Here is a 24,022-nt window from a genome sequence, read left to right as displayed (position 1 = left end):
CTTCAGGTCTTAATTTCAGTGCAGCTTTGAAAGCCTCTTTCTTAGTCATAAATTGTTTTATGACAATTTTATTGATTCCCACTGAAGTGAACAGCACCAGGGGACACGCGCTCGCACCTCGTGCTGATTTCTGGAGCGTGTCCCTGCTCCCTGGGGACCAAGAGCTGAGGGCAGGAGCCCGTGATGTCAGGAGCCCCAGTGGCTGGAGTTGCAGGTATCACTTAATGGCGAATCAGTACCTTAATTTATTTTTCTACTATCGTTTTGCCAGTTTCTAACTGAATAATGGAAAATGTGATCGCTGTAAAAATTCAGGAGGGAGCAGGAACAAGGGTAAGACTGAACTAGATGTACTTTCTAACCTCTGTGGGCAGTAAAGTGTGTGCTGTGCATGTGGAAGCCTGCCCAGTGCTAACACTGGGCGCACTTCAAAAATTCCTCAGGAAGGTCCTGATTTGCCAGAGGATTGAGCAGGTAATTAAACTGGTAATTGCTGCTACAGGAACCGAATGTACAAGTCGGAGCTGTTCTGCATTTGGAATCTGAGCAGCACCGTGTTCGTGGGCTTGGATGCACTGTATTGTCAGAACCCAGCAGTTGAGTATTTTTCTGTATCCTAAATGAAATTCATCACAGTTTTTCCTCCATCACAGCAGAGCAGACACAGGCAACAAGAGACAGACGTTCCCTTTTCTCAGCCTCAACATCTGGTCCTGATCTCACCGCATATACATGTTCTACTTGTGCCTGCACTTCTCCCTTTTGATATACGCATTTTTAAAACACAAACCATACCTGGTGTGTTGTGTTCACTGAGCATGCCTGTTGATGACTCATTTACAATAAAATTAATGCAACTTGTCAACTAAACCAGTGCTGAGAATATGTTTGATTTGGAGGAGTATCTGGCAAAGCGAGGTACTAATCTAGCTCGGAATACACCCGGAGCATGAGCGCGTGGCATACCTGGCACATCGCAGTGCTCTCTGAACTCCCTTGCCGTTTGCAGGACAACTGGCACATGCTCTAGGAATGACGAAGCTGGAACAGTGTGAGGGAGGGCACGGGGAAAGCCCTGCTGCTGCTGCTTCAGCACGTTGCGGCGATTGCACCTGGAGTTGTTCAGGGAAGAGAATTTCAGGGCAGGGCTGTTTAGTGAGCAAGTGAAGCTGCTCAGCCCAAAACGTACAAGCAGTACCAGCCCAAATACAGCACAGTGCTCTAATCAGACGTGGTGACATATGCTTCACAGCTAAAGCTGTGTTCTCCCACTGCAATAGAGCATTCCAGGAAGTGTTTCCATTTATCCCAACTAGAAATACAACAACAGCCGTCTCACGGAGCAGATCAGCTCCTTTCTGCTTGTGTGGCACCAGCCCAGAGCGCTCTCAAAGGCCACGCAGCGACAGCACCAAGTCCTCGCATATGAGGAAAGGACAGAGCTGGTCTCAGAGCTCCCCGTTTGCCTGTTTCGAGTGCCCCTGTCAAGACAAAATGAAACGCTTGAGATCCTCATGGCACGAGGATTAGTCACTTCCTGCCAAAGAAGCAGTGGAAGAAAAGGATGCTGGAGGTTTTTCCGAAGTTTAAAAGATGCCACAAAGGGTGAGTTCTGGGTTCCTGCCCCACCTCAGGCTGAGCAAGCGTGGGTGCTCTCCTAAGGTGGAACAACTGCATTGCAGCTAGAGGCAGTAAAGGGGAAGGTGGAGGGGGAACCTATGGTAGTCAGTTCTTCTAAATAAAAACCAGAGCGAACAAGTGAAAGTTAACAGAATTGAGACAAAAAGACAACAGCCCGAAGGTGAGGGAGATAAGAAAAAAAGAATAAGGGAAAAGATCTAATCAACAAAAGAGAGGTGTCAAGAAGCAAGCTAAAAACCCTGAGAAATAAAATAAAATAAATAAAATAAAAAAAAAAAAGCTGGTGTTTACCACTCCTTGCTCTGGGCATGTGGAAGGATCTGGATATCGTGTCTGAAAATGCAGATGAGGTTCAAGCAGAGTGATAAGCACAGTGCCTACATCCTACAGGCGAATCATATGAAGTGTAAGGGTAGGGAGTTTGAAGCACAACTCCCACAGACTTCACACGTTTCCAAATCCATTAATATTGTTGCAAGATAACTCCTCCCTCAGTACTTCCAGTCCTTGGCTTGGGAAATGGCCCAAACTTTGGACAATGTCATGATTTTGGAAGGAAGAGGTGCAAAGACGACAGCACAGCAGCAGAAAGATTCAATGGCGGTATCATTGGTGCCCCCTCCAGAGAGCTTTCAACAACGTGACTGCTCACAGAGATGGAGTTTCTTTCTACATTTTACTCATCTTCCCCAGCCTGACCAAACCCATCTGTGTGACAGGATCGCACCAATCCTTACAGTGTAGTACTCCAGAGTGATGAAACGTTGGGATCTGTGCTGTTATATCTGGACAGGAGAGAGGCTGTACATGGAGGAGCTCACACAACATCCAGCACAGCTGTCAGCATCACCACCAAGAACACAAGCCCCTCTTTTGTCACGAAATAAGTCTTTTCACCATGCACCCACTGACTGAAGGCCACGCTATCTGGTGATTCACAGGTTACCACGACTTAGCCCTGAAGATCCTATAATCCGGAGGATGAGGGCTATAATCGGGCTGCCCTCCACAGTGCAGATACCTCCTTAAAGCTCATCTCAGCTTCAGGAGCAAATCGTTTTTGCATACAAGTAGTTGTTTTGTTTTGTTTTGTTTTGTTTTGTTTTGTTTTGCTGTAGTTCCCTGCCCTCTTACCAGGTCAGAGGAACACCAGCACATGAGAACGAGTGGCTGAGATCAGGGACAAGACCATTTTCCCCTAATATCATCTGACTGTTAGGTTGGTTTAGTACATAATGTAGTATAATAATAATAGAGCAATAATTTAATGCAGTTGTACATAGTGTGTGTAGTTACACATCAGATATATGGATGCACCTCCACAAACGAAAATATGCACGTGGAAAATGTGTTGTTTTTACTCAAGAGTGTTCGTTTTTCAAGAAAATGTGGAATGTGTGTAAAAAAAAGTAACAGCGGAGGGGCAAAGCTGCTTCACAAAACCCTTCTTTAGCTCTGTATTCAGTGAGCGCTGGACCTGCTCTCTGAGGTACGAAACTTGCTGCTGCTTGGAGTTTCACCAGATAAAAAGGTTAATAAATGAAAAAAGGGGAGTGCTTCTGGAGTCACTGTGTGTGGGGGAGAGGCTGGACGTGGTGCTTGGGGACATGGCTTAGTGGTGACATTGGTGGTAGGGGGGTGGTTGGACCAGGAGATGACCTCGGAACGCTTTTCCATCCTTAATTACTGTATGACAAGGAGCAAAGAGCTATTAGAATGAAAGGAAGATGCCTTTAAACACTTTAAAAGGCGGCGGGGGGGGTTCCTGAATCCACCTCCCCTCAGGCAGCCGCCCAACGCCTCAGCGACCGTTGCGCGCCGCCGGCCCTTCCCGCCCCGCGCACGCGCGCACCCCCCTCCCCTCCCCTCCCCTCCCCACCCGAGGGGGCGTGGCCTGGCGGCACGATGACGCAGCACCTTCCCCCCCCCCCCCCCCCCCATTCCCCTTTACGGGGCGGCGGGGCCGTGACGCGCGGTCACGTGGTGCGGCCGCCGCCGTTGCCGCCGTTGCCGGTGCCGTGCGCGCGCTCGCCTCAGCCCCCCCCTCACCCCCCCCCCCCCTCCTCCCGCGGCCGTTGCGTTCTCCCCCTCCCCTCAGCGCCCCCCCCCCCCATCCCCTCACAGCCTCCCCCCTCGCAGCCTCCCGCTTCTTCTTCTTCTTCTTCTTCCTCCCTCCTCCTCCTCCTCCTCCTCCGCCGCAGCCGCCGCCCTTGATGTGGTGCGGGGCCGGCCGGGGGACAAGATGCCGCCGTCCAAGTCCCGCAAGATCGCGATCCTGGGCTACCGGAGCGTGGGTGAGAGCCGGGAGCCGCCGTGAGGGGACACAGGGAAAATGTGTGTTTGGGGGGGGGGGGGGTACAACGGAGGCCGTGTGGGGATTTGTTGGGGCCACGCCGCCCCCAAGCCCTCTGTGGTGGTGGGGCCGCCCTATAACGGCTCTACCGGCCCTGGGGGGGGGCTGCAGGCCCTGAGGAGGCCCCACGGAGGGAGGCCGGGGGCTGCTGAGGCCCCGCGGAGGGAGGCCGGAGGCCGGCAGGGCGCCATGGCGGCGCCGCAGAGCGCTGCGGGCCCCCGGGGCCGGCGGAGGAAGCCTGGCGCTGCCTGGCGAAGGATGGCTCTCAGGGTGGGTTTTGAGGTGATTTTGGGGTGGTTCGGGGATAAGGAGCGGTTTGGAGGGGTGGGAGGCTGCGGGGCTACCCAGGGAGAGGGGTGGCCGTGGTCCTGCAGGCTGCCAGCACCGCTCCTCCAGGACCCCAGCCTCCAGCGCTCCCCTCTCCTCCCCACAAGTCGCCTTCTATTCGCTCTGTTTCACTCCAATCCCTGCATTTGTTTCTCTTTTTTTATTTTTTTTTATCATTATTGCCTCCCTCCGTAGAGACGCATCGCACCGGCGCTGCTGGCGGAGACAGTGCCGCTGGTTGTACTCGTACAGCCCCGTGGTGCCACGGCTCTGCTGAGCCCCTGGCTCCGAGGGGAAGAGCTGCCTGGAAGCATCCAGCACGAGGCCGCAGCAGCCCAGAGCTTCTCTGGGGCTGCCCGCACCTGTAACGCCCTCTCCTGCGCTCGTGGGCTGCGATGGAAAGCAGGCGTTTTGGCATTTGGGTCCTTTTTCCTCATCGATCAGACCTAAAAGCTCAGATCGATGGCGAGGATAATGCGTGGCTGGAAAATACAAAGATCCTATAGAGAGATACTTTCCTGTAGAAACCCTCTTATGGCAGCAGCTGAATTAGTGTGATTTCTGTGGTCGTGCACAGCAGAAAGAAGCTGGAAAACAGAGCTTTTTTTCCAGATCGAAAAAAGGCTTTGTAAGCAGGGGAGTTTTAGGTGTTCTGTGGGTAACTGCAGCCTGCCCTCGAGATGGGGTGAGGGCAAAAAGAGGCTGATTTTGTATCATCCTTGCAAGGACCAGCTCGCAGTAGGTTGATCGGTTTGCGTAGAGTATTTGACGTGACTTGTCACAATCAGTTTCGTTGTCCTCTTTTTTTTTTTTTCTTGGATAAAAACAAGCAATGGGCAGTGTAAGTGGGAAGGAAAAATTCTTGAAATTCTGTTCTTTAGAAGCATGTGTAGGGGCCTGGGTGCGCTGCTGAGCATTGGTCCGTCAGCTGTTGATGGTGAAAAGCAGCAGTGAAAAAAAAAATCACGATTATGATAATTGTTTGAGGAAAAGATGGCACAAATAGTATGGGGTTGTTAATCCAGCGCTGTGGCCTAGAACATTTTGAGCAGTAGTGCTTATATGGAAGAAAGCATTCTAGAAAGGTATGGGCAAAAAGTTACCTAATGCCCATAAAGACCTACTGCTGAACTCCTTCAGCTCCAGTTTTCTGAGACTAGGGCAGTTTTACGCTTTGTGGGACACGGTGAGTTTTATTAGGACAGCTACGAGTCATAGGAACACAGGAGAAGAAGGAAAAAAGTAGTTTTCCTCTCATTACCCTTGACAGCTCTCTGTTGCCTTGTTGCTTCTAGGTAGAAATCCTGCCTGTTAAAACCACAGAGCTGCTCCTCTTAAATACGGGAGCATCGTGTTTCTAGGAAAATGCTTATGTAACATCTCAGGCAGCTGAAACAGGTCATTGGGGTCTTGCTTCCATCTTGTAGGGCTGTTAGAAAAATATGGGACTTAAACTGCGAGATTTAGGTTGGATCCTTTGTTTACCCGAAAAAAGTTTTAAAGTCTAGGAGAATAAGCACGTAGTTTGGCTTCAGAGAAGCTTTAAAGTAAGTCTTGCTTTGTGTCACAATGGCAGGAATACCAATCAAATGCTGGGTTAGGAAAAGGATCTAAGCTCTTCCTAGGATGAGATTTTGGGCAATAATTCCTTGGGAGAATGAAGAACGTTACTTTTGAGGAAAATGCAGCATTTGAACAGAGCTAATTTTCATTAGGGTGGGGAATAATTCCAACATCCAAAGAACAGCTGAAGGTTTGCAGGTTTCCTTTATAAAAAGGGAGCTGTCCTTACCCTGAATTTTGACCCTGGAGTGAGAGAGGCCATCTCCAACAAGGTGTAAGATGCTTCCAGTTGTATAGGTTTGGGTAAATGCTTGGATTGTGTGAGCTTTTGGCGTTCGCATATGCAGCGTGGTGTTTGAGATGAGACTAATCAGCAAACAGCAACCTTTTTTTCCCGTCTCTCTCTCAGCTCTGACCCCAAATAGCCACATTTTGGTGACACACATCAAGCAGCGAGCTGTTCCTGCAATTGATGACTGCAGCTCTTTCAGGCTGTGAGCGTGCAGGGTGATGGACAGGCACGGCCTCCAAAGGGTTTGTGAAACAGGAGTCTCAATCCCTCACTGGCTTCATGCTGCGCCCTTGTTTTTACTTGTACTGCATTTTACCCTTTTCCCGGTGTTGTCAAATGCAGCTGGGCTTGGGAGTGGTGTTTTGATGGAGTAGCTGTTGGTATAGAAAGTTCAGGAGCCTGCTTGTTTGAATCCACTCCCTCCGTCTTTCAACACCGCCAGCAACCCTTCGTAGGTGAAACTACCGCGCTTTGCTGATGGGAGAGATCAGCGGCAGCCTCGCCAATTCCCGTGCAGCCCTGCTGCTTGGGGAGGGAGATGCGGGCAGGGAATGTGCCAGGAACTTCAGGACTTGTTTTTTGGTGGAGAAGGCCAATTACACGTGGGTATAGCCTGCAGGTTGTGGCATGACGCTAGACAGAAAGCTCACAAGAACGTCGTCTTTGGGTTTTGCTTGGGCTGAAAGCGGTCTAAAAAGAAAGTTTAGTTCCATTACGTAAATGTGGTTGTCTTGGTGAGGTTCTGATGACAGAAGTCAGGTGCATTTCATCCTAAAATCTGATCGTTTTGCAATGGGAGGAGCTTCTCTTTGGCTTCTGATGTCAGTTAAGTGACCGGAGTGGAGCAGCTACTTGAGGTTTGATTCCAGAGCAAATCTGTCTGACGTGTGAGGAAGCGTGAGATTTCATGAAGTTAGAAGGCCTCTGCTGAAAAGACTCATCCTACATTGCCCTTGTGTTTTTGCCATAATTCATTATTTCCAGTTACAGTTGGGCTATATTAGATATGCATGGAAGTAATTCAACCAAGACTAAGGTTTTGGTGTCTGGATCAATTTGGTGAATTTCTTAACAGTAACATTTACTCTGAAAAGCAGCGTGGAGTTGTCCAAAATGCATCCAGTTTGGTTATTTTTTGTCTGTACAAGAAAAACGTGAATTCAGGCTGTGAATCTGGTATCAGTGAGGTTTCTTAGATCATTTTGTAAAAACAGTTTATTGCCGGGATTCTCTGAACTGATGGATCTGAGATAAGCAGGAAGGAGCTGCTTGGAGCAGATGCTTCAGTGGTAGGTTGCTATCTCAGCCTCATCTGTCACCTTTTTTTTGTTTCGCTGATAATTTTGCTGCTGGCATACTGGAAATAATTCCTGACTTTACACATTGGGACTAGTGATCTGAGAACGTTCTCTCCTGGTCCGTAGCTCTGAGAGGGGTCAGTCGAGTTGCTGGTGACTCACCTACTTACCTTTTTTTTTTTTTTCCTCTAGATAAGTAGCGCTCAGTGACTTTCAGGTTTATACATAACAAACTTTGGTGTGGGTGGGAAGCAGTTTTCAGACAGAAATAGCTGTGATCTGTGAATGTGCCATGCAGACACATAGTGAAAGAACTAGAGTTGAACAAAACTATCGGCCGAGTTCAAATTCATACAGAAGGGCTTCCAGGTGGCTGTGATGAGATAAAAAATGCTTCTTTGCCCTGCCTGAAAGGCAGAAAAAGAAGTGATAGAGACCTGTAAATAGTAAGGATAATTGTTTGGGTGAAACGATTCCTGGTTGTGAGAACACGAGTCACTGGAGCATCAGGAGGCTGGCATCGTAAAATGGAGCTGGAGCTCTGCTTCTCCCTTCTGAAAGATGGCATCTGTTAATGTCTGCAGCCCTTCGGGGCTGGACAGAGGGAAGAGGTGATGGCAGGAGGCAATAAATTACCCGTGTGACTGTCGGGAGAGAAGGAGTGAAGAAATGAGTGCTGGTGCATGATGCAGCCTGATTTCCAGATCCGGTCGCCTCTGCGGCGTTGGGAATCTGGAGATTGAGCAGGAAAATGGAGTTCCCTGGCTGCTGGGGAAGGTGAATGTTTTGCCAAGCCCCGCACAGCACCGGCATGAGCCCCGATGGCAGCTGCCAGGAGGCTGCGAGCGCCAGCTTCGGGTGCGTTTCAGCTGGGCCGCCGGCACGGCGCGGTGCGGGCTGCTGCAGTGCATCTGCTGGCAGGAGCTGGGAGCAGCGCAGGGGAGGCAGCGTGCTCAGCTGTAATATCAAGCCCGCGGGGTTATGTGAGGACAGGACGAGGCTCTTGCGTTAACTCCTCCGTTGCCTGCTCTGGCTTCCTCTCCTTGCAACGCTCGCGGGGTTTGCTTGTTCTGCGGAGTGTTTTGAGGGCTTGGGAATACAACTGAGAGCTAATGTTGACAGGGGGAACCAAGTGAAATACAGATCCTGTCATTCATAAGGTGCAAAATGTTCGAAGTGTTCCTTTAGAGGCACAGCACGGCTGTGAGCATGGACCTGGGGCACACAGCACCTGTGTGGGCTGCGCTGCTGCGGTGTCACCACGGGGACCACGAGGAGAGCGGCTCCAGCGCGATAAACGAATGCCTGGGTAACTTCCAGGAGCTCTCCTGAAGGTGACGTTCAAGGGCATGAGTTAAAAACTACTCTCTGCTTCAGTTGTATATTCAGGCCAAGACCTAAACAGTTCCTCTGGGATTTTCACGGTGTGCTCAAGCCCTGCAAGTACTGTGGGAGTGCAAGCTGACCTGTCCGGGTGTCAACCCACGGCGTCCTAAACCAGGAGCTGGAAATGGAGAAACATCGAGCTGCCCTTGGTGCTTCTGAACCTGGCTCCTTAAGGACTCGAGAGGTTTCCTTTTCTTTTCAAAGGCCTCTAATTGAAGCAACCAGCAAATTCATTGTGAATTCGCTAGCGTGAGAAACCGAGATGTTGTTCCTGAGCTGGGGGTGGGGGAGGAGGAAGGGTGGTTGCTTCAAATTTCTCTCTCCCAGTCCTGCTCAGGAAATTCGCTTTCGTTTGCTACACTCGCGCACCAGGGGCAGCTGTCCTGCGTGAGGTGGGGAAGGGAAGACTGCGGAGGAAACCCACGTAGGTCTCCGTGGGATTTCAGATTATTGAATTTACCAAAACCACGTGAATGTGGACCATTTAAGATTGTGTTCTCCTTTTGAGATGTATGAAGTGCAGCGGATGCTGAATTGTTTGCAGAGCAGGGAGATGCTTAAATTGAACTCATAACAAGGAGGTAAACTGAGGCAGGTGTCGAACAGGGCTGAAATGCTTTCAAACACAGCTTTTCTCTAGAGCTGTGCCTGCCACTTTCTTTTTCAGTTGCCTGCACCGAAGGCAGATGCAAACGTTCAGCGCAGGGTGGGGCTTTGCCTGGCACAAGCCTCGCTCACCCTGCCCTGGTGCTGGAAGCGGCCAGTTCCTGCCCCCAGCCATGCCAGGCCTGAAGCACAGCCCCCAGCCCGGGGAATCGATTTCCTTCACAGCTCCAGCAGGCAGCAGAAGTTGTCGCAGGACCTGGAGCAGGAGCGAGCGCTGTTAGGGGAGGGTGGAGCGGCCTCTCCGCGGCAGCGCAGACTTTGATTCGATCTGACCTGTTACGAAACCACATCTGGGAGTATTTTCCTCCACCGCTCCAGATAAGCTTGAACACTTTTTTTTTTTTTTCCTCAAACTTTCAGCTGCGGGCCTTTTGAACCCGAGTGGTTCCCTTGCCAGGAAAAGATAGCCTTGTAAAGGTGGTGAACCATGCCTCAAGGAGCCACGAGGAAATCAAGTTTTTCGAGATTCTTGTTTAAATAACCTTCGGAGTCAAAGCTAGTCCTATCGGGCAGAATCATGGAAAAATAAGGTGTTTGAAGGTGTTGACCAGTGGTAAATCTAAACCTCGGTGGTAAACCTAAACCTCATTTTCAAGCCTTCAAATTCAAACGATGTTTTAAGTGGTACAATCTTGGAATTTGTGGACGCGCTTGGTGATAAAGATGCTGCAGTGGATCTCAGGTAAAGGTCCAGACAGAATCACTGCCTCTCTAGTTAGGAAAAAAAAAAGTGAAAACAAGTCTAAAACGCTCTGCTACGTTCCAGAGCAATCTTCGGTGCTTGCTCAGCTATCCCCCAGAATATCTGTTGTATGCAAATACCAGTCGGCTCCTCATTTAGGTGGAGGTAGCTATCCATTCCTGCAGCATGGAGGTGAATCACAAGCACTGAATCTGTTCACATGCACTGGTTCTTCCTCGGCTTGCCATACACACTTTGGTCGCCGTGCATGCAAATTTTGAGTGTTGTATGAAGGATGCAGGATGAGCATGATGAGATAACTGGTATAAATGGCTAGCACAAGCTGCTGAAGTGCAGATTTTGGATTATCAAGCATAACGCGCCTGTCGGGATGAGGACAGGACAGGCAAAGAATAGCTTGTGAGCCTTGGGAGTTCCTGCAGGAGGGAAAACTGCTTGGAATTTCTTGTGGGACTTCCTACGTGAATTGGAACATGAGGAGGAAATTTATAGTTGTTGAATTTGGATGAAGTCCCTAGGAGCTTGTGGATAATGGCCAAAGATTAATCTTTTGGAGGCATAAGACTAAGTAAATGATTTCTGAAGGCCTTTTAAGGACCAAAAGACCCTAATATGGGACATTCGGAAGACCTGTTCAGAAAAACTGTGGTTTTTACATCTTAAGTAGATCAGAACTGAAGAAATCATTACTCCCTGTCTTGGTTTGGATCATACTTTAAGCAGTGAGGTTTTCTTTCCGCCGTCTTTTTAATGTAGCAGTAAAGTTTTAATGAACGAGGGGTCAATATTTCTGGAATGGTTATCAGAATCCTTAAATATTTTAAATTACAGCAAGCAGAACAGCGTGCCTGCGAGATCTGAGCTGGTTATTTGTATTCTGTGGAGTGCTGACTTAAATGAATTTTAATTTGGAAAAAGAAGGAATACATAAGTGGTCTCCAGTGTGTGGGTGCCAACATGTGCGAGTGGAAAGCAAAATTATGCTATTAAAGTGTCCCTTGACAGCGTTGTCTCCTGAGTTAGTGGGATACATCTGTCTGGCTTCAACAGCTTGTCAGATTGTATTGCCAAAACTTCCTTCAAGATGTACGACCTCCTTTAAAGGTACTCTTGCTCCACGCAGAAGCGCTGGGATGCATCATGTGTAGGAAAACTCCATTAAATCTGTCCCGCGAGCTGTCAAAACAATCAGGCTCTTGACATTAGTGCAGTAGAGTGTTTTGCGTTAGGGCTTGGTCTACCGTTAATAACAAATTGTTGGTGTTCTAAAATCTGTTTCAGAATCACCATTTGGAGTTAGAACTGGAAGTTTCTGCTCTGAAACTTGCACATAAGCAAGCACTATGTAGTTTGCTGCAGGACTGTCTTCTTGTCGCCTTGCTGTCTTGGGAGGCGTCCGTTTCTAATAAATGTTCTGCTTCACCCACGTGGCTTGGTGCTGGTGAATAAATTCTAACGGGAGGTGTTAATGGGGCTATTTTAACTCCTTTCACGTTTGTCAAAAGTCTTGACAAATTTCTTGTTGGTTGCTAAACTTAAATCTAACAATTACTTAAATGCAAGATATGTTTGTGGTTGTTTTTTCTGAGTGGGAGCTTTATGATACCTCAACTATTTTTCTGCTTGTCCTCACTCATCTGCAGAAGTGTGGTGGCAGGACAGAGGAAGATTTAAGTGCCAGTGTTCCAGTGCGTAGCTTGTTGAAATGTCTGCTAGGTGAGCATCTGGGATGGTGTTTCGTAGCGTTGGGCTATGCTTTTGTCAATACAAACCACTCGGAACAAGTGCAAGGTAATGGTGCTGCAGATAAATAAGATGATGCCTTCTCTCTTAGGATTTCCAAGCAAGATTGTGATCTTAAAAAGCCATTCTCATTCATAATTTACAGCTAACGATGGGGCTGCTGGGTATACTTTTATTTGTTCTGAAGGTCATTTGGGCATCCCGTTGCTTTGGCATCCAGCTGCTGATGTGGGCACGGGCTGTGTGTGCCAAAGGGTGAAAGGATTTAAAGGTGGAGGCTGGGGAGGAGAAAAAAACACAGAGCAAGCGGGGTGCCTGCAGCCAAGTCTGAAGGGCAGCTCCTTGTGGGAGCCGTGCCCCTGCACTTCTGACAGCATGGCATCGTGGCAGCCAGAAATGAAGATGGGGGTTATTTTCCCTAATAATAGGGCTAAGGATGTAAGCCCCTTCTGAAAGGCTTTGTACCAACAGTAAATCTTGGCCCTTCGTCTACTGGCCTTTAGTAGTTTGTGTTTTACCCGTTTCTGCCAAGTAGATGTCATGTAGTTAGCTTCTTAGCTAGTGTTTAAAATAGACTTGAATTTACGATTAACTGGATTAACTTATGATTTAACAGGCTAACAGCTGACTAATAACCACTGCCACACTCGGAGATTTTGGTGTCGGTGTGCAGGACTCACCCAGCAGACAAATGCAGCGTGCTGCTCTGTCTTTGAAGGTCGGCCTGAAGTTTGGGAGCCTTGAGCTGTAGCCTGATACTCCTTGTCTGCTCCAAGCTGCACGGCTGTGCGAGCCGAGCGCTGGGAGCTGGAAAATCCAGCTCCTGTTGGCAAGAACTTCCTCGTGTGCTGGAGCTGGACCGGCTGGGAGACATTTCACTTGTGAAAGGCAGTCTAAATGTAAAAATAGTGTACTGTCGGGGTACAGGTGTCATCATCAGTTACTTCCCTGGCGCTTTATTTTTTTTAGGTGGTTGGGGGGGGATTCATTTTTTTGCTGTTTATTCTATTGTGTTTTTTTCTCGTTCCTTGCAAAGATCAAAGTTCTATGCTGTGACCTTTTTGTACTAGATGGTTTAAACACTGAGGATAGATTTAAAAAACTGTGTGAGCCAACAGATGGATACACACTGGTTCAGAAGGTGAGAAAGCCAGCTGGCTGTCATGACAGGCAAAACGTTTATAATATGTCATTGAAATCATGGGTTACCTATTCCATCTTCTCTGCCCTATTACAAAATCAACTATGTCATGCCGTATTTGACAGGTCCTTGGCCTAACATTACTTTACTGTTTCCCAAGGATGGTGACTCTTCCATGAGGTTATTCAGTACTCTGTGTGGTGTTATTCTTAATTCTATGGGCTTTTTTCCTGATATTTTACCAGGGCCTGTCATGCTGTGATTTCAGCATATCATTACTTTGAATGTTCCTTACCATTAACGTTTTTTCTTCTGCTTTCAGAGGCTGCTCAGTTACTTTCCTCTTCCAGACAAAATCCTTTCTCAGTCACTTTTCTTGGTTTTACAGTGTAGAGTGTATAGTATAGGTGTGAAGGAGAACCTAGAAAAGGGGTAAGTGTGTAAGAAGAGAAGGCTTGCAATCAGAATCGGTGAGGAGGTGTCACTGACTAGCTCTGGCTGTATAAAGTGCTCTGAAGGTGGCATTTAACTGATTGTAGCTGTTTGCAGCGCTGATTACTAAGGAGGGAAGGAACTTGGCACGTAAGCAGAGAGAACATGCAAGGTGCACATAAAGTTAGTTCAAAGAGCTGGAATTGAGTTGGACTGGAGACAACAGTAACTTTTTGAAGTTGATATAAAGCCATGGGGGGAAGTTTTTGTAAAGGGAAATACTGTTTCAAGCATTCTGGTTTTAGTGTTGCATTGCTTTGCATAGATCACAGCAGGGACTTGTGCACCTTACTAGTGGAGACGTTGTGTCCTTGTAGCAGCTGTGGCAGTGTGCTTGGGCCATGACCTGCTGATTCCCGGGCTAGTGCAGAAGAATTCAAGTGGTCAAGATTCAAATTTATGGTCTCTGAGCAGTGTCTGCCTGTGCATCTGCTGACAGAGGTACAGGGGAGCTCACTGTGTCCTGCACTGCTGGTGGGAGAGAGGAGCAGCACTGCTCCTTGTCTGTAGCCCTCAACACCACCATTTCTGTTCTGTGCTAAGAGATCTTCATCTCGTCAGGGTGGGTACCTCAGTTCCTGTTCTGTGCAGCTTTGGGAGCACCCAGCAGTGCAGGACACAGCAGGGAAACGGTGCTGTGTGCCCATTCTGACCGCAGGTAGCAGCAGCCTTTCCACGAAAGGTGGGTTTTGGCTGCCACGTGCAGCACTAGCAGTTGTTGACATCGGGTTCAGCAGACTTTGGACCATCAGCAACGACAGAAGAGCCAGTTACATTTACTGGCAATTTTAGGGTGATACAGCCCGTCTGAGGCTGAAGCCACCTGTTGTTGCAAAGATCCTCTAGTGATCATTGCGCAGCTACACCTCTGGGTGCCTTTACGCGCACGCAAGGGCCCATTCCCCGCCATTTCAGTCGCATTTCTTGCAATTCACTTGGTGTTACGATGTGCTCGGGGTCAATCTCCTAGGCTTTCCTTTTGAAAATAATGCCAGGAAAAATTCGCTGACACTTTCAGAGGATTTTAGCCTTCTGCTCGGGGGGTGGCTGTGAGCAACAACGAGACGTGGTGGGCACAGCTTTGGGCACAGTAAATGCAGTGGCTCCAGTCCTCGGATCCGTAGGGATCTCACACACAGACTGAGGTCTTTCATACAGACAAGGGTTCTGTGCTCTTGAGGTTTTCTGTTGGTGGTGTAGATCAGCTGGCTTAAAACGGTGAGATGTACGGCACGAGGAAATGGGGAGGAGTTCATTCTGCTGTCTAACCAAAATGCAAAGTTTGGGTAGAAAGACACGCTCTGCATTGTTCAATGGCACGCTGCTGCACCAGGCGGCCAGCTGCATGTAACTCACTGTGCCTGGTGTTAGCTTCAGCCAGTTGTGTAGAAATGGAATAAGGAAAATGTCTGCAAACCTGCTGTGAACCCAAACAGTTGTTTTATCACCTGCAACGTGTGTGTAATGGAGCTCATAACCACTGTGGTTGAATTCAGCAGCATTGCAAGTGCAGTTCCTACCTGTACCATGGATGGAGGGCTAGTGCTGGTGGCTTCAGGGAGGTCTGCCTCTTGAAAAAGTGCTAAAACCTCCTCGTCCTGATATTTCTAACTTAAAAAAAAAAAAAAAAAAGTAATTTAAGTTGTACACCCCAGCAAGGCCTAGCTTCAGGAAGGAACTGACTGGAAGCTGGGAGTTGCTTTGTGTTGAAACTGAAACTTTGAAGCTGAAGAAGGGGAATGCGTGGAATGCGTTAAAGCAAGAGACGTTTTTATTTCCAGTGGCACAGATTTTTGAAGCTGATTCAATGATGAAACAATGGCAGTTACTGGAAGTATTTTTCAAAGGCATTTCATGTTACACACACCCAGTGATCCAAGGAAAGGTCAGTTTTATTCAGGTCCCTAATTATCTGCCTGAAGTGTGTGCGCAGGGAGAAGGGACTTGACTTCTACCCAGCACGGAGTTAAATTTTGCCTCTTGGGGGGGGAAAATGGTGTAAAGTTGAGTCTTTCTCTCTAAGTGTGTTGTAAATTGAAACATTAGGGTCTGATTTTTAGGTTTAACAAGCTTCCTTTTCAGAGTACAGTGTATCAAATTGTACCACCAAGCATTTAGTTTGGCAATAAACTTCCTAATCAGGGTAGCAGCACGTGCCTGGCAGCTTGAGTTACCTCTGAGTTTCTGCTGTCACCTTAAATCCTTTAGCCATGGAGCTGCAGGGATGCAGGGTGTCTGCAGGCAGTCTGAAGAGAATACAGAGGATGGTGTTCATCTGCACAAGTGAATGTCTGAATTTCCTTGGTCGTGAGGAGAGTGCAGGATGCAGTTCACCGGAGCTGTTTAAAGCACCTTTAATGCAGCCAGCTGTGAATACTGTGGCTAGGTGAGATGTATGCCAGGCAAGTTTCTGGATTTCTTTTTAAAGCCTTGTAGCAGCTTTTCCATCTTTAACAACTGGTAGTTAGCATGTGAAATTAAAATCCTTTATCAAAAGGGAAATATCAGGCAAGCTGTCGCTCTTTTTTCTGCTGACAAGGGTAAGAAGCAGAGGTAACTGCAGTGTGCACTGAAATACATGAAACTTATCTTCTGACAATCACTTGGTGAAGTTGGTGACTTAAATGAGGCGAAATGGACATATGGAAGTATCAGCTAAGCTGTTGCATCAAAACAACAGAATTTTTTCTCTAAATACTTCACTCGACACCCAGTGCATTGCAACAACCTGTAAGTGAACATGGAGGGGCAAGCGCTGCTGCTGGCTAGAGCAAGGTGGTTGTTCCACATCAGGGATTTTCTGCTTTCCTTACAGAAAACTTTATCTGGAGAGCATTATTAGGACTTCTTGGTTTGTTTTGAAGGCTTGTTGCTGGCAGCCTAGCCAGGGCCTGCACAAATACATGTGAGTTTGCCTGCTTTGAAATGTAAAGGAAATGAGGAAGCCAGCTGCCTTCCGTTCAGAGGGACTCTCAGATTGCTTCTGGCTTGCAGAGGAATACCTCTGATAAACCTCAGAAAGGTTGTGCAAGGCAGGAGGAAGGGAAATCAGCACGTGTCCTTTTCCTCCTCCAGGCTTGTGCTCTTTATACTATAGACTGTCACGTGAGCAGCGTCTTCTGCTCTAGGAGTGGTTCTTGCTACAATACCTTGCCTGAGACCTCAAATACCTTGGCTTGTGTCATGATGGGAAAGTAGATCTGGAGAAGGCAGGGAGCAGTGCTAGCAACAGCATAGAGTGCCACAGAGGTTGAAAAAGAGCTTGTGTTGTCCTGAAATACTGTTCCAGTTGTCATTAAGGTCTCTTCTGTTCCTGAGGTCCTTTTATAAGTACAGATCTTGTAGTTTGTCCTTGAGAAAGCTCCGATAGCAGAGAGGAGTGCCACCAGTCCTGGAGTTGTGAATGGAGCATGAATATCACAAGTGCAGCAATTGAGCTTTGAGGCTGTGTCAGAGATTCTTCTCTAGAAGCGTGAGAGGACCTTTTTGTAAATCCTGTTACCATACTGATGATGTCACAAAGAAATCACTACAAAAGGGGTAAAACTGCATCTCAAAATAGATGTATGTGCCATGATTATACATGATAATTCCTTGTAATTCAAAGTAGTATTAATAGAACTAAGTTGTATCTGAATAAAACACAACTCGTTGTATTGTCTCTGGAAGTTTAGGAACAGAATTCAAATCTAGCCATTAGAATGATTTACTGAACTGCATAGCAGTGGTCAGCAGAATAGCAACTGCATGTGGTTAGTACCTGAGAGGGAGAAAAATCTCAGTTAACCATAGAGAATTGCTAACGATGAAGCCTGGGATGAATGGTAAGTTAATAATGAATTTGAGATCTCCTAGCTTGCGAAAAGGTTGTTGTACAAGACCAGTTCTACAATTCCCTTTGCCACCTGGTTGAACCTTCAATCTGCTCCAAAAAAAACATTTGGTCCTCTTCAGTGCTCTGAGGACAAGGAGATAATTTGCCCCAGGAAGGTGCTGGGGTCTCCATTTTGCACGTCTTGGTTTTCCAAATTTAAAAAAAGATAAAGGTCCCAACGTTCAAGTTACTTATAACTTTAAGCATTGAATTGTAATCTGTGTGAAACCCAGCAAGTTGGGTATCAATGTGTGTGAGATGCTGAAGTCTGGGCGTGCAGTAGGGTTATCTAATTCAATACCACTGACAGCATTTTATTATGAAATTCCTTGGACTTTGACAAAATCTGAACTGATTTGTTCTGTAGGGAGGGGCAGATCTACTCAGAGACTGACTTCTGTAAGATGCTGGGTTTGTGGTATGAATGGGTTAGATGCTGCCAGCCGTTCAGCGTTTAACAATTAAGCACAGCACATAAGCAGGCATTTCTGTGAAAAAGACGGATTGAAGAAACCACAGGCACCTAAAATCCGAGTGGAACAGAGAAGTGCAACTCCTCAGGGGCTGTCGCTCCTGACCCCATCATATTTTTTTACTGATGGCTCGTGCAGCTCATTTCTAGCATGGAGAAATCCTCCCTGGTCAGATCAAACTGTGCTGCCTGTGGCCGTCATCGTGGTGATGCCACGTTAGAGGGCAGCTGCGGGGCTGAGCTTGCACAATGCTGTGCTTGTGGGGCCGTTGTTCGCCTGCCTGCCTGGCCGCTTGCATCATTTCTGTCTCCTGGGGAGATCATTCGGGGGGGAAGTTGGCAGCAGATGAGACTTTCAGCTGGGTTTTCCCTCTGCCTGTGGACGTGGGGAGAGGTTGGCAGGCAGGTGGCACACCAAACAGGTGATAGCCTCTTTTGGGAGGCCACCTGCTGATGAGCACACCTGAGCTGGGTTGCTCATGTTTGTAGTGAATTGCCTTGTGATGTGTAGCCTGAAATAAGGGTAGACTAAATACCACAGCTCTTGTCCGAGAAGTAAAAGGATGAGTAAAAAAACTCAGCTGGTTTACATTGACAGTAGCAATGGCATTTGTAGCTGATGTGGTGTGCTCTGCCTTACTTAGCAGGTGGTCTGTTGGGTGGATAGAAACATGGCAGCTTATTTTTTGACATTTTTTTCTCTGGCAATTGTTCCTTTTCTCTTTTAACATTAGAAAACTTTTTTTTTTTCCTGTACCACTCCAGCATCAAATCGTAAATGTCCAATACTTCTGGACAACTTCAGCTGAGCTTCCAGCCACCAGGGACTTGGATTCTAGGTACCATCAAATCCATTCCTACAAACTTTTCCTCTCCCATCCCTCCAGGGAGAGGGAGGTGAGGAAATCTGGAGCATTTTGCTTACAACTCCTTTGCTGTAAAATATCCACTGCTTGGAGCTATAGCAGCCAAGTATAGCTGGAGGAGTTAACCCGTTGTCCTGCCCCAGTGTTGCCCTTACTTGATTCATTCGTTTCTTCGTAGGAATTTAAGCTCTCTGATGCTGAATGGAGAATCAGAAGGTTAAACAATCATCTTCCAGTAAGGTTTATATGCTTCTGATCTGGAACTCACAGGTCTGCATAAGTGCACAGAGCTGCTCCCAGCGGCCGTCGCCTTGCTACTGCTCATGACACTTCTCCTTTTGGTTTCCATGGATGTTTATTTCCCTAAAACCTGAAGGCAGGAAAAGTCCCATTGTGGAGGATAATGCGAGGAAAAGCTTAGCAAACCAAAAAACACTCGACGTCTGTTCCCAATGAGGGCACGTGAGAGCTGGGCCTCTTTTGAGGCGGGCACCCTCGAGTAACGGAGTGTGGCGTAAGCCCCCTGGCTCTTCGGTCTTCTAGGCTGCTGTGTGCAGGCAGTGTGGGTACGGCTGGTTTGTGTCGTTCCCCCTTGCCCTGCTCACTGCAGTGAGCACAGCTGGGTGCCTTTCCTTGGCCTGTGCCTGGCAGGCTGTGCGTTTGTGTTGTAATTCTCCGAAAACCCAGAGCGGAGCTGCCTGATCTTTCTGGGGAAAGAGGAGACAGGAGCTCAGCGGTGACCTGAATTCTCCTCTCTGTCCATGAGCCTGGTTCAAAGGCCTGGAATAAAAACCTGTGGGACAAAGTTCATGCCGAGCTGTTGTTGACACAGTCCTGCATGCTTCCCGGGCATGGGCTGGGACGTGGCACAGGGGCTGGTAATGACGTAGGCTCTAAATTTTTGGTGCCTGCTTTGGGAGCCTTGCTTCAACAGGATGCTGCTGTGTGTGTTTACCCATGGGGTATGTGGCTGACCCTAAGGCTGGGGGGCTGCCCTGTGGCTCGGGGAGAAGAAGGAGGATCATTTGGGATCCCAGACATGGCATTGCAGCAGGTTTGTTAGGGAGCTTGAAGGAAATGAGGAGGAGAGTGGTGGAATACTGCTGCAGTCTTTTATTTTGGTTTGTTTCTTTCCCTTTCACTGCTGGGAGGAAAGCAGTAATTAATGCAGCTGGATGTTACATGCAGCATTTGCTCTTGGCTCAGACTCCTTCCTAGTACTCGGTTTCCAAACTTAGCACAGCCGGTAGCAGCCGTGTCTTGCAGTTTAGGATCCTTCTTAGGGGGAAAGCTGTTCGGCAGTGAGCTGTGCTCAGCTTTTCTGTTCTAGGTAGACAACCTGAAGATATAACAGCTCTGTTTTAGAATAAAGCGTTTAACCTGCTGGTGCTGCTGCCCAGAGAAGCTGTGGATGCCCTGTTCCTGGAGGTGCTCAAGACCAGGTTGGATGAGGCCCTGGGCAACCTGACCTAGTGGGTGGCATCCCAGCCCGTGGCGTGTTTGGAGCTGGGTTGTCTTTAAGGTTCCTTCCACTGCACTGGGTATCATATCTTTACTTGCACTGTTGTATCAGAAAAAGATACCTAAGAATTTGAATTCTTACTTTAAAAAGAGCTTTCAAAAGGTTGCATGCTGGTCTTTGAATAAACCAACAAGATTGATAGGGTAACAGCAAAGGGATAAAAGCATGGCAGAGCTGGGAAGTGATGTTAAATAAGCTAAGCAGTGAGCTGATGAAGGTTATGGCTTTCTTTAATGGCAAGATCCTGAGGTGATGATACTCTGCAACATTTTCTTCCTCAGTGTCTGCAGAAGTCAATCCAGAAAGTGTTGCAGTTAATGAAAGAGCTGACTTTGTGTGTAGATACCGAATGGAACTGCCCTTGCACCGCTCTCATCCTTTACCTTATTTGTCTGACTTGTAATTTTTAGCATGCTGTTAGCAAAGCGATTTCCTAAGTATGTTGACATAAAAAGTAAAAAATTTGAATGTGAACGGGTCAAGAGCCTTGTATGAGGAAGCAAGAACCAGGGGAAAAAATGGAAAATTGTTCTCTCGTACCTCCTGGAGGAATGCTTAGGAAAGAACTTTTTTCTCCAGCAAAGTGTAAACATAGCGTGGTTGAAGCACTGCCAGTGGACAGTCTTTATACAAAGCAATTAAGTCAGGAAAATAGTTTTGCTGCAGCCTGGCTCACCCGAAATATCAGTTATTGTTGATGTCATTGAAATGCTTCTACTGAGTAGGATGGTCTTGATGCTAACTTTTAACTCGGGGTCATATTTTGTTTATACTTTCATCAGCAAGAAGCATAAAGGAACACAGTGTGTACTCATCCAGAGGCAGCTAACACACTTGGCAATCTTTATAAGAGTATATTTGTCCAGTAAACATGATGTAATAGGATCTAGTGGATTCCCAAATGTAGATGATGTGCTGTAATGGAAATTCTGTTAAGACTTTGGTAATGCTTTAAAATATCTTTTTTTTCAGAGCTTTAAAGTTACTTATTGTCAATGTATGCAATTCATTTTCATTTATCATCTTGTAAAATCTTTCAAGATTAACTTAGTTTCCTTTTTTATAAATTTGCTACTAAGTACAACATGGAAACTGGGAATGTTGAGTCATCTGCAAAAGTTGATGCTAAATTGCTTTAAAAAAATAAAAATCCAATGATGCTGCCTCAATCATTATGCTTAAAATACTGCATCCACTGCTCTGTTGTTGTGGGACATTAATAGGATGAGTAGAAGAAGAGAGTATGTTGATCTCAAGAGTTTTGAGGTCATCCTTTTGTCAAGGGAAAGGTATCCAGCCTTCTAGTCAACCTAAATTTAGTTAATGCTATCCAAGTGACTAGTTATCCATGAGATGACTAAAAATTATTTCTGGTTTTCTTGCTTCTGGATGGAAGAACCTTCCAGATATAACAGTTTGTTAAATTTAGTTTTATGAGGGTTGGACTTTGCAACTTTCAACTGGAAGAGACATTGAAATAATGCTATAGGATCTGTGTTAAAACAAAAGCACAACGCATGCTGAGTAGCTTCTGCAGTGTTTTTGGTGTAAGCTCAGGAGACTCGGTGCCTAGGAATAGGCACTTAATTTAAAAATAGGTCAGTTGTTGCGTATGGATAGTTTATGTGTACCACACAAAGCTCATATCAGCTCTTGTAAAAAAAAAAAAAAAAAAAAAGGAATAAAAATTACTCTGTCTACTACCAAACATGAAGTGGTAACAGCCTGCAGACTTGTTCCAATACCAATGATCTTTTTCCTTGCTTTACAGGAAAATCTTCACTGACGATTCAGTTTGTGGAAGGGCAGTTCGTTGATTCATACGATCCAACCATAGAGAACAGTAAGTAAATAACTGATAAGCTGCTCTTCTGTAGCTAGTTTTGTTAGAAGTCGTGATTATGTAAGTGCCTATATAAATAATATGTACTTTAACATTGCAGCTCGTTACTCTAATGTTTAAGTTCATGTTGAATTAACGAAGTAAAATGTTGAGTCTGTGTGTTAGTCTGGAAGTTGGAATGAACTAGTCATCAGTACAAGATTACTTCTTGACTAACACAATAATTAGGAGTCAGTGGCCATCAGCACATTTTATTCAGGATTATTTTACTGTTTGGAACTAAAAAATCAAACACTGGGAACTAAAATTCAAACACTGCTTTCTGAAGAACATCTTGCTTTGCTTTAGCAAATCAAGCTGGATAATTTGCCTTTTGACATGAGTGATCTGTCAGTCCTTCTAGGGCTCTCTTAAGCAGTTTCCATCATCCTGTTTTACTTTTAGAGTTATAATACGGTTTGCTTTGAATTAAAACCATTAACAAATGAGATATTGTGCATTAGATTTAGATCTTGGCAGTAATTGGGATGGGTAGTTTTTCACTGTCTGCACTATAAAAATGTGAAATATTTAAAGTAATCTTGTAGTTTTCTGCATGTATGTGGAAGTGATCTGAGATGCAAAGAGTCAAAGTCTGTCTCCAAAGTGTGAGGGAGTGTCTGTATATCTTGTTTTAGGATTTTGACACCTTGGCACGGGCTTGTTTCACCCTTTACAAACTCATGGACAATAGGTTTCTGTAGCAAAACTCCTGTGCTCTCTAGTTGTGTGTCTATCACTGGTAGCATTTCTTAACTATATGAAAAAAGACTCATTTAAAACATCACACCCAGAGTTACTCTATGCCTGGATTTGGTTAGAATCTCTGTTGGCTACTGAGCTTGATTACATACGTGTGGATAATTGAGCTGTGCATCAATTCTGCACTTATTTGGCTCTTCTAGTTGGCAGCACTCACTCTCTCGGGGTGCAGAACATTAAGTATGTCATAGCCATGAAAACTTTGGGCATGGGGACATCTTGAAAAAGCTCAACAGTTCGCATGATTTCGTGCTTGTTCAGAAAACAAACAGCATTATTCTTTTGGCGCAAGTCTTGTGATCTGCGGTATCGCTGGAGGAATTTGCTCTCTGAAAGGTAGAGAATTGAAGGTCCCTTCTGGCTTCAGAATGTGTCGCTGGGAAGTAGGGGTTGAAAACCTACAAGATGTGCCCTGAGGTTCAAAACAGTAGGAAGTATGTCCTAGTATAAAATGCTTCTTTTGAATTAAGTTCTTAATCTTTCACACTATTTTTCTAAATATAATTTCTTAATCAGTCAAGTCTTTTGACACCTCTAGCTGTATGCTTCTGATTCTGTGTGAGGTCATAAGGCATGATACGTGTAATCAACTCTCTATGCTTTCCCTGCATTTAATTTTGAATCCAATTAACAATACTGAGAAAAGAGAAATCCAAGTTCATGTAGAAGGGATGATGATGAAGGCTGTTGCATTGCTTTAAAGCAGGCTGTAAAACCTTTTAACTTTCATATAGTGATCAAGGGGGAAAAATACAGGCTGAAGAGTGGTCTGGCCTATGTGATTTCTGTTTTGTCTCCCAAAATTGTTATTGATAATGATCAAAATATTTTAACAGAACTGATGAGAGGGTAGGAAACTACAGTACTGCTGGTAGCTTGGTCTTTACAATTTTTGTCCTCAAATAATATACCTTGCATGAGAAATTGAGTCTAAAATTAAACTGCACAGAAAGCAAGCTATAGTTAAGCTCTCCCAGGAACAAGATGCATAGAGTGTAAGCCTTAAACTATAAGAACATGACCTAATATTCCAGCAGTT

At 46.3% G+C, this 24,022-nt stretch overlaps 1 protein-coding gene across 3 annotated transcripts in view; it reads left to right on the top strand.

The window, feature by feature from the left end:
• The first annotated feature begins 1,409 nt into the window (after nucleotides 1-1,409).
• RHEB (Ras homolog, mTORC1 binding) overlaps nucleotides 1,410-24,022 on the top strand; it is a 41,797-nt gene continuing 19,184 nt past the window's right edge. The window contains exons 1-2 of one of the 3 annotated variants that reach the window (XM_068673395.1): nucleotides 1,410-1,605; nucleotides 22,111-22,182. In XM_068673395.1, the coding sequence (XP_068529496.1) occupies nucleotides 1,515-1,605; nucleotides 22,111-22,182 (163 nt within the window). In that variant the 5' untranslated portion in view covers nucleotides 1,410-1,514. Of the gene's footprint in view, nucleotides 1,606-3,734; nucleotides 3,936-22,110; nucleotides 22,183-24,022 lie in introns of those variants that run through there. The other 2 variants (XM_068673393.1, XM_068673394.1) reach the window with 2 other exon arrangements.

Source organism: Anas acuta, chromosome 2 (genome assembly GCF_963932015.1).
Source record: "Anas acuta chromosome 2, bAnaAcu1.1, whole genome shotgun sequence".
NCBI lineage: Eukaryota > Metazoa > Chordata > Aves > Anseriformes > Anatidae > Anas > Anas acuta.
This window is presented reverse-complemented; position numbering and strand designations above follow the sequence as displayed.